Below are 14,294 nucleotides of genomic sequence, written 5' to 3'. Positions count from 1 at the left end.
AGGTGGTTTGATTTGTAGTGCATTACACAGAAGATTAAAAGTGGTCTTTAGATTTTCGTCGGGTAAAAATGGTAACCCGAATATAAATGAGTCGCATGCCACAGTACGATTTTCCTGTGCATTATGAAGTATTTTTATTGCATTTAATTCAACTTGCGTGACGGTGGTTGCGATATCTCTGATTCAAGATTTTCGATATTAGATTTAGCGTTGAAAAGGAGTGATTTACTTTGACTAAAGTCTTTTCAATAGAATTTTGCAATTCTTTAATTTGATTACTAATTTTATCAGAATTTCTTTTTTCGCAGAGGGTAATTTGTTTTGACTACAATTAATTTAGTCGAAATGTTCTTTAAACCGTTGGTCGGTTATTTTTTCACTAAGATCTGTGTCGATTTGTTTAGGAGGGGTCGGAACGGATCTAGCGGGAGAGTCTGTTGTTTTAGTGTTGGTGTTTTGTATTTACTCCCGAGACGTGTTGTCGACTGTGACATTATTATTTAAGAGTTATTGGAATCGGAACACTGAATTTAATTTTTTGATTTGATTTTGTATTTAAATCAATAACACTTCTCAATGCACAAAAATTCAAGACTTTCAAGGAGTATGTTAACAACTTCTAGGTATAGGTCTTTTATAATTCTTGATCCATAAATACACTCGAGAATTTAAACAAGATTGCAGGACTCAAATGTGCGTCTACTTTGTAGCTGTCATTCGTTTACGCGTTGTTCAAGTATAAAATGAAATGTAACCATGATTTTTTTTTGATTGACATGAAATTTACTTTAAACAATTCAAATATTGTTTTTAAAACATTACCGCCATGGTTCGATGAAACATAATCTTTTCTAGAGGCTCAATCTTCAATTACTTATTTAAATATCTGGGCGATATCTCAGCAATAACGTAGTTAATGTTGTCTTGCAAGTGGTGAATCGTTTCGCATTTTGGAAATGCTATTGAGGCGTGTATTAACGTTAAAATCCCAAACCAAACTTATAAATATCCTCCTGACAGCTGCAAATTAAAGTTTTGGTTTTTTAAGAAAACACCCGTTGTTGTCAGCATACGTAATTTTTGTATTAATTTGTTTTAATAAGTAATACAAAATATCAACTAATGCAAAATCGTTTATGAATATCACTTTGGTCAAGTTAGTTTGATTGTATTGTCACATTGGAATTCAAACGGCAATTTTCTGTTTAATACCGAAACAAAAAAAAAAGAGGCTGGGATGCGACCCACACTGATAACTTTCCATCCCGTCTGTCGATCTGTCTTGCTTAAAAGTTTGTCTAGATTTTATTTTATATGGAAAAACGGACTGTCTGATTTTTATATAAAAATTACTGAATATCGAAAACACTATTTTCTGTGAAATAAAATAAGTTTGAAGCCAATATTTTTAATTTTTGAAAAGCTATTTGAATCCAAAGAAAATTTTTAGCAAGTTTTAGTATTGTTTTTTTAGAGCTTTATTTTTTGTAAAAAACTGTCCATTCGATTTAATTTAAAATTTTATCGAATGTTGAAAACAATATATTTTATAATTCAATTTTTTACCAACTTTTATACATTTTTTTAGGTTTTTATTTTTTGTAAGAAAAACTGTCAATTCGATTTTTCTCAAAATTTTATCACATGTCAAAAACATTATTCTTCGTTGCGTAAAATTGTTTTCGAAATGAAATCATATTTAAGTCGCAAAATTTTGTAGACGACAAATTTTTTTTCAGTTTTTTTGATTTATAAAAAAAACCGTTAGTTGGATTTTTTTTTCAAAAAATATACTTCTTTGATATCACGTTACAATATATTATAAAAAATTTTTAAAAAAACAACAACGCAATTTTCTTGAAAACCCTTTCTGGATCTTTCTACCTTATTATCTGTATAAGAAAATTCATTTGAAATCGATATCTCTTCTGGTTCTTGAGCTATGGAAGACGAAAAAAACGTCGCGAACGTACGGACGTACGGACGTACGTTAGTGTATACACACTCACGCACAGACGTCTTTCTAAAAATCTTTTATTTCGACTCTAGGGACCTTGAAACGTCGAGAAATGTCAAAATTTTCAATTTGACAAATCGGAAATAGAAAGATAAGATAAGTACACACTCACGCACAGACGTCTTTCTAAAAATCTTTTATTTCGACTCTAGGGACCTTGAAACGTCGAGAAATGTCAAAATTTTCAATTTGATAAATCGGAAATAGAAAGATAAGAAAATACATCAAAAACATATATTTTCAAACAGTAAACATTCTATTTAATTTACTTTTAATCTTCAACAACAAGAAATAATATAACTTTTTCTTGGCAACAAATTTTAATTTTGCATCTAAAAATAAGCTATCGAACCTTTCAATCTTACGTATTAAGCCTTTCGAATTAGTTTCAGTAAAATACAGATTGTACTTTTTAATAATAACAAATTACATGGTCTCAAACTATCGTTTTGACTCAGATATTTTCTTCAACTTTTTCTTCCAATTATCACAAGGATTATCTTGGTTCAAGGAGATTACAACTCTATTTTTGCATTTTTGAAAAAGGCCATAAAAGTTATCATTATCAGCGGAGCATTTTGGCCCAAATGTTCTTACAAATTGTAATACCTCCCGAACAACTTTCAAAAATAATGAACAACAGTAATGATAAACACCAACAGAGCCTTCATTTTAATTATACAAAAGTAGCTACTCACAAAGTGTAAAATGCAAAAATTAATAATTATTCTTTTCAAAAATAAAAACATGGCAAGAAGAAGAATCCAGAAAAAAAAATGCAATTTATGTTAACACCTTCATTATGACGATGTAATTTCAACACAAAAAAAGTGCAATCATTATCCTTTTGAATTTTTAATTCATCCAAAAGGCAATAGCTAGATAGGTAAAGGTATGTACAAGAAATAAAACCACACATTCAAAAATAATCACGTCAACAAACCAACACACAACATACTTTCCTATGATGTATTTTATCATTTTTGAAAGAGAAAACTGCTCTCTAACATCTTGAAAAACAATTACAACCCTGACTATAACTTAAGCTTTTCACTAGGTATAGCAAAATAGTACTAATAATATGAGTGTATGTGCATCATACATAAGAAAGGAAGTTAAAAAAGATCCTGGGATGCGACTTACAAGTCAATCTTATCATTAAGAGAATAAAATTTAGTAAAAATGTAAAACAACCAACAATACGTATTTTTGATACACTGTCTTTAAATATTACAAAAAATTAATAATAATATTTCTATGGCAACTATGGAAGTCAGAATGATCTTTTATTTAAAAGTATTTAATTCAAATTTAATTTTTTTTACTTTTTACAATTTTTTGTTTCAAGTTTTTAGTTTTTTCTCGATTGGAAAAACTTTAAAAAATATTGTTATCAAAATTTTCTATAAGATGAAAACAATTTTGAGCCAGTTACAGGTTTTTGGTTTTTTGTAAATCAATCGATTTTTCCCAAAAATTAAATTTACGTCAACAACAACGTTTTGTAGAGAATCAATTAATTTTGAAGTTAATTTTTTTCCAAGATATTCAGCCGAGTATCCCTGCCTGTGCCATCTTATTTTTGTTTGGCACGGGTACTTACTTTTGCGAGGAATTGCCAAATCCTCCATGAGAAATTCTTATCATAAAAAGTGCTTTTTGAAATTAGCCGTTTGTATTCGGATTAAAACTGTAGGTCCACTCCATCCCTGACAAAACTACTCGCACACATTAGACCCTAGTTCTCAACGAACTGTTGGGTCACATAATTAATAAACTTCCCATAGGAAGTTATTGTAATGGGTCCGATTTGTCAAATTGAAAATTTTGACATTTCTCGACGTTTCAAGGTCCCTAGAGTCGAAATAAAAGATGTCTGTGCGTGCGTGTGTACGTACGTTCGTACGTCCGTACGTTCATGACGTTTTTTTCGTCGTCCATAGCTCAAGAACCAGAAGAGATATTATTTTCAAATAATTTTGTTATACAGATAATAAGGCAGAAAGATGTAGAAAAGCCTCTCAAGAAAATTGCGTTGGTGGTTTCTTTACCATAGCATTTTTTCAAAAAAAAAAAAAAAGGGAAAATTTTGGTTAACCCTAAATATCTTACGAACCAAAAACGCTAGAGACTTGAATTAAATTGTATATAATATATTGTAACGTGATATCAAAGAAGTATATTTTTGAAAAAAAAATCCATTTAACGGTTTTTTTTATAAATCAAAAAAACTGAATAAAAAATTGTCATCTCCAAAATTTTACAACTTAAATTTGATTTCATCTCCAAAACAAATTTGTGCAACGAAGAATAATGTTTTTGACATCTGATAAAGTTTTGAGAAAAATCGAATTGACAGTTTTTTTATAAAAAATACAAATCTAAAAAAACATTACTCAAAGTTCGTAAAAATTGAATATCGATTGAAATATCTTTTCAAAAATTTGAAATTTAGGCTTCAAGCTTATTTTATCTTAAAAAAAATATTGTTTCCAACATTTTGAAAAATGTTGAGATGTATCGAACTGACATTTTTTTTTACAAAAAATTAAAACCTAAAAATGGTAAAAATTGATTTTCGACTCAAATATCTTTTCAAAAACTTTAAATATTGGCTTCAAACTAATTTTATCTTATAAGAAACATTGTTTTCAACATTTGGTAACATTTTTAAAAAATCGAATTGACAGTTTTTTTACAAAAAATAAAACTAAACAAAAACAATACCAAAACTTGGTAAAAATTTGCTTTCGTTTTAAATAGCTTTTCAAAAATTAAAAATATTGGCTTCAAACTTATTTTATTTCACAGAAAATATTGTTTTTCATATTCAGTAATTTTTATATAAAAATCCAACAGTCCGTTTTTTCATAATAAATATAATCTACAAAAAATTGTACAAAAAAAAAAAAAAAAAATTGTAAAAATTGTGCAAATTTGGTAAAAATTGATACGAGTACATCTAGACAAACTTTTAAGCAAGACAAATCGACAGACGGGATGGGAAGTTATCAGTGTGGGTCGCATCCCAGCCTCTTTTTCTATTTATGCAGCCGAAAATCAATTTATACCAGTTTTAAGAGGTAGTTTTTTAAAAGTTTTAATTTAAAAAAAAAAATCGGTTCAATTTGTCTAAAACTTTTATCAGATGTTTAAAACATTATCTTTCTTTATATAAAGAACTTACGCATGAGCTTGCTCATTATCCAAAAACTCTGTTTGAAAATACATCCTGTATTTTTAAATTTCAAAATGTATCTACAAATAAGTTTGTTTTCAAAAAAACCTAAGATTATCAAAATTTGTACTTGAAAATTGTTAGTTATTTTAAGTATGCAGTTATTTAAAGCTTATTAATATACGTGTTAAATTTCAATTTCCATTTCATAAAAAAATGATGACAAGTTTTCGAAAAATCGAGTTTCGAAAAAAAAAATTATATTTTTATAAAATTCATAAATAAAACACTGACATTTTTAAATATCAATTACTTAATTTAATTTAATTAATATATATCTATTGGTTTTTGAGAAAATTCGAATTTTCGATTTCTGAACAATTGATTTTTATGGGGATGGCCAAAGCGAATCGGTTTTAATCCTTAATTTTCAAATTTGACGGCAATCGACCGAATGGTTTGAACTATAGAAGCTATAACAGACAGGCAGACGGATGAAATAAGATGACCCATTTTTTCGACTTCTCTACCATCGTAATATTATGTTTCATTAAAGCTCAAGTTAGAAATTTATACGAATTCAAAACTTGACATATTATGTGTCGCAAGCAAAAACCACCCAATTAATTTTTTTAAAACTTCTTTCGATGTTGTTATCTGGTATACAACATTTATTTCAAGTCGCTTTCTTTCCTGGGTCTTAAGATATGTTTACGAAAAATGGTATCCTGCACGTACAAAAGTACGTGAACCTAAAAATCTCTCCAAAAACTTTGATTTCAATACTAGGGACCTAGCAACGTCAAGAAATGACCACATTTTTAATTTGACTTTGACTATATGACGAATTTAAATAAAACGGTTCTATATATGTCAACCCTCCTTTTCGTGATCAGGTCCAAATGTACTCCTGATTTCTTTTTTATTTTATTTCTTCGGGAAATAATTCATAAGCCTGCCATTTCAAAATTAGAATGTTTTTGTTCGTTTTCAGAAGTTAAAACTACATTTTAGAACCTCGTTCGTTTAATGATGTAGACGGCAATGTCATGCTTATACGAATTTTTTTAGCTAAACTTGTAAAAAAATTGCAATTATAAATTAAGAAATAAAAATTAATTGAGTAGTACCCGTTTCATGATGGTTAGTGTGTTGGACTGTAATAGATCTTAGGGCTGAAAAGCATTAGTATGAAGTATTATTGTCTAACTTAGAGTGTCCGTATGGGAACATTAAGTTGGTTGTAAGTTATGGATAATTAGGCTTGTTTTGTTTGTCTAGCTTTAAGATTGAATTAATAAAAATGAATTAAAAAAAAAGTGTGTTGGACTGTCATGCGAGAGGTCTTGGGTTCGATCCCTGCCTGTGCCACCTAAAGTTTTATTCACGGATATTGCCTCTTGCAGGGAATTAACAAATTTTCTAAGAGTAATTCTTGTCATGGAAAAGTGCTTTCTCATTTTAGCCGTTTGGATTCGGCATATAAACTGTAGGTCCCCTCTTTCCCTGCAATTACTCGCACACAGGAATGGTTGAGAGTTGTAAGTCACTAGGCCCTAGTTCTCTACGGACTCTTGCGCCACCTAATTTATTTTTTATTTTAAAAATCAATTGAACTTGAACTATAGATATACTTATGTATGTATATAGTAGTTCTTTTGTGGTATTTGATGCACATGTTAATTGTGAAGCGATGGCACTAATATTTTTGGCAACAGTCAAAAGCCGTTCTTGTTTATGTGTCTTTTGATTCTCAACCCCTTTTGCAAGGAAGTCTCTCGGAATCGGGACTGTTTGCAAGACACCGGTTTAATTCTCCCCATAAAGTGAAGGCCATCGAAGGAAGTAATCCCCATTTTGTGTTGCGTGGCAGTCTGTGAACGTTCATTCATTTCCACCACCATAAGCTCCTCCGAATGTCGGATGAGCTTATCGTGTCCGAAAAAATATTTGTTTTTTCTCTGTAAGTTGAAATTTCAAAAAAAAACTATGACAGCCGCTGGTGCTGCTGTGCTAACGTGTAGTTAGTTGTTGAATACAACTATCGGTTATCGTTGTGTTTGACATGTGTAGGAATAAATAGAAACCATGTGATCGAAAATATCGATTCCACCTTTGGTTTTTGTGTATTCCAGTATCATCTCAGGTATATTTTGGGAACCGAAAGTGGTTTTCTCACAGTTATGTCGCTTGGATACGAAAACAACTTGTTTGATTGGCTTTTGAACGGAAGTAACCAACGCCATTATTTCCAATACATTTTTTTCAAAGGACCACCTAAACACGATTTTACATTTACAGCCAATATTGTCAATTGTCAAAAGTGGACCTTTGTATACTCATAAATGAACCTAGTTCAAGGGATAGAAAGAGTTGAACTTTTTTTTACTGTTTACTAACCGAAAATCAATATCGAAGGAAGTTCTGCTAGAAATTTTAAGCATTTTTGGCATTTCATTTATGTTATAAATTTTTTAAAATCATTCGTAAATAAGTAAGAAAAATGGAAATTGAATTGAAGCATAGATATGAAAAATATAAATGTAAATTAAATAAATATCGAAATTATTCTCTCTCATTTAACACTCAGTTTGCACTCTTGCCTTGATCGCTTTGGAATTGTTAACAAAAATATAACAACCATTTTAATTTGAGCCATTTGTTTCTTCTGATCTAACGTCGAATTTCTACTTCAATATTTTTGTTTCATTTTAATTGCTACGACATGCTTCATTACTAATTAAAAACATTTAAATAATTACCAGAAACACAGTAAGTTTAGAAAATACATTTTTAATTTTTTGTTTAGTGTTTTAGTATATAAAGAAGTATATTCTTTCAATTGTGTTATGTGCCGCAGATATTTCTCTTAAAAACACAGTTTGACAACGAGTATCCATCAGATATATTTCCTGAGCCATAAAATGTTTTCGATAAGACAGATAACAGTTCTGCTTATTATTTTTTGTGTAACGGTTGGTAAATTTGTTTTGTTTTTTAACTAAAAATATATATTATTTTTAGCTTGTTTAATAATTACAAGATTTCATTAGTAAATTATTATAAATGACGTTGATACTTTCTAAATTTTGAGTGAAGTGAAGTTTTTGTTGCAAGCATGTGATTTTAATTTTCTTAAAGAAACTTTAACATCCTTAAGTGATTCATGAGCAAGGGTTTTACCAAATAGCTAAAGTTTGAGTCAAACTGTAAACAACGAAAAATATACTTCGTCCTATGAATACACGTGTAGTAAAACATCTATCCTGGATAAAATCACATTGATGGTCGCAAACCTCGATAATTCGAGGTATTGTAAAAAAAATTAACTTTTGTTGCTAAATTACGTTTTTTTTTTTTAAAGAAAAAAAAGAAGAAGTTTAGCGTTTCATTGTTTAAAATGATTAGAACTTGTGTATTATTTATTTACATTTATTACAAATTATATGGTAACATTTTCGAAAAGAATTTTTCAAAATATCTGCTTTTAAGCAATTCTCGGTATAAGAACTTTAATATTACTTGTATAGTTTACATTCAACTGTATGTAGGTAGCTGTTTTATTTCAAACTTTCGATGCAAGAAAAGAATTTTGTATTAAAGCTTATATCATAGGCAAACGTTACTGTTGGCAACGTTAGTTACTCCGAGTAAGTTACCCATAAAATTCCCGTAACTAATTGTAATTAATTTCATCTCATTTTCGCGTTACTAATGTAACTAACATAGTAAATAACTGAAACAAATTTGTTCTGCTTAAAATTATAAAATATAAACCATTACATTTTTAAGTAAAAACAAATTTGAATTCTATAAAAACAACAAATAACAAAAGAAAGATTATAAAACTATTTAGAGAAGTTCAGTGGAGAAACCAAGTAAAAGCTGAAACTTTTTCGGTTGCTAAATTGTCTGCTGACGCTGGCTGGGTCCAAATTGGCTTCAGCTGGAGGAACCTGGATCAACACATACACATTTTACACTAAAACTTTATTTCGAGTATAAAAATATCTGAAGAATATCGAGGTTATAATTACTGATTCATCTCATTCAATTAAAATATAATATTTACACGTATGTCTCTTCATCATTGTGCTCAGAATTAACTAGAGCCATCTTAAAAGAACTCCTTAGGACCATAATATATGCCTAAGTAAACATAATAGTTTACTTTGTGGATAAAGGACAAACCTTGAGGTTGCAGGGTATCTTTTTGGTAAAAATTGATTTTCTATTCAAATGTCGTTTAAAATATAAAAGATATTATCTCAAAAATATTTTCAAAATATTATAAAAAATATGATTTCATACATTCAGTTGATCTACAAAAAATAATCGAGTGAAAGAAATATTGTTACAAATAAGCAACAATTTTAAGTGCAAATTAATCCAGATGGTAAGCTGAATATAGTTTTTGATCATGTCTTATTCCCCAGAAGCCATCACATCTTCAACGTAAAGGTACACCCCCAGTCCCAGTTTTTCCTGAATATGAATCTTTTTGTCAGAGCTTTCGAAGGCTTGTATACCCTAAGGCAGCAGAATCAATAGATGGGAGGTGGAAGCTTATCGTTAACCACCCGAACTTCACTCAAGCTATGGAAATAGAAGAATGCATGTAAGTAGTATTACAATGAGTTGTACTCGAACTTGGTAAGAACAACATTGATTTAAGTTCATAAATCAGTCCGTTCAACTAAACACGAAGATAAGTTTAGATACAAGAAATTTTATATACGCCTCTATGCACAAGCTGAGCTTTTAAATGATTTAATTTTGAAACATGGATTGATAGACGCATAGATAATTTCAAAGGAAGCTGAGATGTGACAACTTTTTCATTTGCTTTTTATTTATAAAAATCCGTTAGTTAAAGTTTTTCCAGTTTAAGTTATTTATGTTATTATATTATATTTAAAATGTGGAAATTTTTATTTTTTAATTTTTTTTGTCACTTGACAAAAGGCTCAAGACTTAGGGAACACAAATTAAAATGGTTTTTTGGGCCTAACTTTTTCTTAAGAAGACTATTAAACCTCTAAACGCATTAAACTTATAAATGATATTTTTACGTCTAGAGGCTTTGCAGGGAGTATACATAACTTTATTTAGACTCCATTATACGATAATAAATACGGTTTTAAGCCGAATCCAAACGCCTATTTTTAGAAAGCACTTTTTATGACAAGAATTACTCTTGGAGAATTTTTCAATTCAACAGGCAGGATTTAAACCCAAGACTTTTGGCATGACAGTCCAACCACCAACCCACTGGTACTTAGTTTATACCTCATATTTATAACTTTGACAATACGATATATTTTTTTGCATCATTCTTATATTCACACATTTACTAACGAAAACTAATTTTTCAGAAATCTCGAAGCAGAATGCATGTTTCCTGATAGTTTTCCAGCTGGATCTAAGACAATGTGCAGACAATGTTATCACTACCGAGAGTTATTGTCATATTCGCCAGAGAAAAAAATTGTTACAGATCGCTTCAAATTTCCATCATGCTGTAAATGTACTTTTACGCTACCCAAATAAACAAATAATTTTATTAAATTTAATTTGAAACATATTTAAGTATTGTAATCGATATTTTACCCACAATAATGCAAAAATATTTATTTTTATTAATAAAACATTGCAAAGCTTGGTGATAGCCCATGGAAGTTATGTAACCTAAAGTTGTATAAATGCTAATAAGGCATTAAGATGAGATGGACGGAGGAGTGTAAGAACGCACGTACACATACGCACAGAAATCTCTCTAAAAATCTTTTATTTAGATTCAAGGGACGTAAAAATGTCAAGAAGGGCCTACACTTTCAATTGGACAAACCGGACCGATTAAAATAACTTCTTGTGGGAAGTTGAGCACAAAGGTGTTCTAGTCGTATCGGCGTGTCCTAGAAGTCATTAAAAGGGTTAAAAGGACTGAAATGCAATTGCCTTTATACAAAATAAAATTTTAAGTAGAATCAAAGTGGGGTGGATTTGAAGACCAGAGCATTGGTTTCCATGCGCTCTACGTGACGCAGCAATCTTAGTTGTTGGACTTTTACCCTGCTGGCTATGCCTACGTCACTATACAGCCCGTAAAGATTGTCATTCCATCTTTTCTACTCCACTACCCTTCGATGCATACGGGACCGTAGTTCACACGAAGAACTCTACTCTCGAAACGACCCAAGGTGCTTTCATCGGCTTTTTTCACAGTCCTAGCTTCTGCACCGTATAGCAGGTAAGGGATTATAATGGTCTTATGTAGCGACACACACTTCGAGAGAGGACTTTTCCACTTTTTCTTCGATTGATTTCAGCACTAATGTTGTTTTTTTCTTTTACAGCGGAGCCTAGGTAGACAAAGTCCTTGACTTTCTCGAATTTACAATAGCTCTATCAAGGCAAATTTTTGGCTACCGAATAATTAAAAAAAAATCAGAATTTAAATGGCATTCACGTTCTCTGGATTTGAGACTTCAGCAGACTGTTTTCTTTGTGGTTATTAAAATAGGGATTAAGCGAAATTTATAAACCTACCACTTTCTCGCAACTAAAGTAAAATTAAATACAAGCGATGAACCCAGATTTCTTACCAAGTTTTATGATAAAAGCTCTTAAAATTAAATAGATACGATCTCTCTGCGATCTTGAAGCTGGTGATCATGTGAGAGACATTATATTTCAAACATAAGACACCCAAAAAGTAGCAAAATTCCTGATTCTTGATTTTAACAAAAGTTATAATCCATTAATGTTATTTAGACTTTATTTCACAAAATTCAGATTGAACTCTCCTTGATTAAAAGTTAAAAAAAACAAGAAATTCCTACTTGTTTTTGAACAAATTTTTCAGGTGGATCTGCTTTAAACTCTTAGACAGAAAATTTGACTTATGCAAATTTTCTAATATTTTTACAGAAGAACTTTTTTGCAATCCAAAAAGCTGTGTATTTCTTATATTCTACCAGCCGAACTTTAAAATTTGTACAGGTTCCTTTAGTTTTATTCAGTTTTACAAAACAGCTTTTTAGCAGCCAAACCATTGCTTCCGAAAAAATAGAACTTATTTACGAATCTCCAAAATACTTTGTATTTTATTGGATTCAAAAAAACATGGGTATGGGTTTAAACCAAAGAGCAACTTTTTAGCAACTTTATAAATCTTTTTTTTTCTTCTATAAAGATTTGGGGGGGATCATAAAATTTGCAGTTACCGATAAATAGAAACAAACTCGTACATTATAAATAATTTCATGTCTTCAATATTCCGTTTTCAAAAGGATTACCCGTTTCCAAGGAGCTACAACTCCCTTTTTTCATTACGGAAAAAAGGCCACAAAAGTAATCATTATCAGCGAAGCAATTTAGCCTAAAAGTTCTTATAACTTGTAATACCTCAAAAGCAACTATCAAAAATAATGTACAACAATTATAAACACCAAAACAGCCTTCATTTTAATTATACAAAAGTAGCTACTCACAAAGTGTTAAATGCAAAAATTAATAATTATTCTTTTCAAAAATAAAAACATGGCAAGAAGAAGAAAGCAGAAAAAAAGTGCAATTTATGTTAACACCTTCATTATGACGATGTAATTTCAACACAACAAAAGTGCAATCATTATCCTTTTGAATTTTTAATTCATCCAAAAGGCAATAGCTAGGTAGGTATGTGTATGAAAGTATAAGAACCTAAATATAAAACCACATATTCAAACATAATCACCTCAACAAACCAACACACAATCCGACTTTCATATGATGTATTTTATCATGATTGAAAGAGAAAATTGCCCTCTAACATCATGAAAAACAATTACTGACTATAAGTTCAAGTTAAGCCTTTCACTAGGTATAGCAATAGAGTGTACTACGTATATGTTGTGTAAGAATCCTCATCATACGTCAGAAAGGAACTTAAATAAAATGGCTTTTCCTCAACCACTTTTTGTACAGGGTGGGTCAAAAGATTATTTTCTAATTTAAAAAATATCAAAACTCTTCTATTTTAAATTTTATTTTATAAGGTTTTATAAAACAAACTTAAATGAACTAACTAATTGAATTCTATTTTGAAAATAATCATTCGATCCAGAAACATCGACACGAAGGTGCTTTAGTTAAATTGATGTGTTCCGAAGTTCATTTGGAAGAGTTCTAAGAACTGGTTCTATACAGATTATAATTTTAGCAAGATTCTAAGTCAAGAACCTCCACAATGGACCTACTAAATGAGTTTTTCAGCAACTGAACAATTTCCAAAAATTCTGAATTAAATCAAAGTGCGCTGTATTTGACTGCACCACACTTCATTTGTAGAGTTATTTGAACGGTAAACTGTGGTGTAGAAAAAGCTCTTACAAGAGCCGGTTTCTTGTGGCATGAAACTGGTGCAGTACTTAGTGATTTTAAAATAAAGGGTGTCCCAAAATTAAGGCAAGATTTGAATTAAATAGAAAACGCCATTTTTAGTCTTTTGATATTTATATTTTTATTGACTCGTAAAGTACATAGGATAGGGTTATGTATGGAATAACACATCGGACAAATGGCTTCCACGGCTTTGTATGCACATGCGCACTCTTTTGTTGAAATTTTCCATTACCATTCTGCATAAATGTGGCTGAATTTCGTTGATGCAGCGTTGAATCTCCTCCTTTAATGCACGGGTGGTTGTGGGCTTGTTGACATAGACTTGTGATTTCAAATAACCTCATAAAAAGAAGTCTAATAGTGTTAAATCACACGATCTAGGAAGCCAATTTTGATCACCGAAACGAGAGAGTACACGACCTGGAAATGTCTCATGCAGTAATTGAATTTTTTCACGGGCTGTATGACATGTGGCACCGTCTTGTTGAAACCACATATTGGACACATCCAGTTTTGGCAGAAAGAACTGTGTAATCATGTCGCGATATCGAGCACCAGTAACAGTCGCTGCTTGACCAGCATCATTTTCAAACAAAATGTGGCCCAATTATGCCTCCAGCCCAAAATCCACACCATACAGTCACGCGTTGTGGATGCATTTGTTTTTCGACAATCACATGTTGGTTCTCCGAATCCCAAATGCGGCAATTATGG

The 14,294-nt window shown here is 30.6% G+C and overlaps 2 protein-coding genes across 4 annotated transcripts in view; one reads left to right on the top strand and one right to left on the bottom strand.

The window, feature by feature from the left end:
• LOC129943132 (uncharacterized) overlaps positions 1-14,294 on the bottom strand; it is a 444,917-nt gene that overhangs the window by 190,812 nt on the left and 239,811 nt on the right. The gene's annotated exons all lie outside the window — the stretch shown is intronic.
• LOC129943134 (protein spaetzle-like) lies at positions 8,021-10,779 on the top strand. Of its 2 annotated transcripts, none has more exons than XM_056052386.1 (3): positions 8,021-8,170; positions 9,635-9,813; positions 10,571-10,779. In XM_056052386.1, the coding sequence occupies exons 1-3, from the start codon at positions 8,120-8,122 to the stop codon at positions 10,743-10,745; spliced, it is 405 nt and encodes a 134-aa protein (XP_055908361.1). In that variant the 5' UTR covers positions 8,021-8,119; the 3' UTR covers positions 10,746-10,779. The 2 variants fall into 2 exon arrangements, with proteins under 2 accessions (XP_055908361.1, XP_055908360.1); XM_056052385.1 differs by having other exon boundaries at positions 9,632-9,813.

Source organism: Eupeodes corollae, chromosome 1 (assembly GCF_945859685.1).
Source record: "Eupeodes corollae chromosome 1, idEupCoro1.1, whole genome shotgun sequence".
NCBI lineage: Eukaryota > Metazoa > Arthropoda > Insecta > Diptera > Syrphidae > Eupeodes > Eupeodes corollae.
Note: the sequence above shows the minus strand (reverse complement) of the source record. Positions and strands in the feature narration are given on the sequence as shown.

What these genes read in the sequence shown, in the direction of transcription:
- LOC129943134 (XM_056052385.1), top strand. Translation starts at nt 8,120, where the DNA reads ATGTTTTCGATAAGACAGATAACAGTTCTGCTTATTATTTTTTGTGTA. An exon ending in TTATTATTTTTTGTGTAACG is followed by an intron (nt 8,171 to 9,631) that starts GTTGGTAAATTT and finishes CTTATTCCCCAG; the next exon opens with AAGCCATCACATCTTCAACG. An exon ending in ATGGAAATAGAAGAATGCAT is followed by an intron (nt 9,814 to 10,570) that starts GTAAGTAGTATT and finishes CTAATTTTTCAG; the next exon opens with AAATCTCGAAGCAGAATGCA.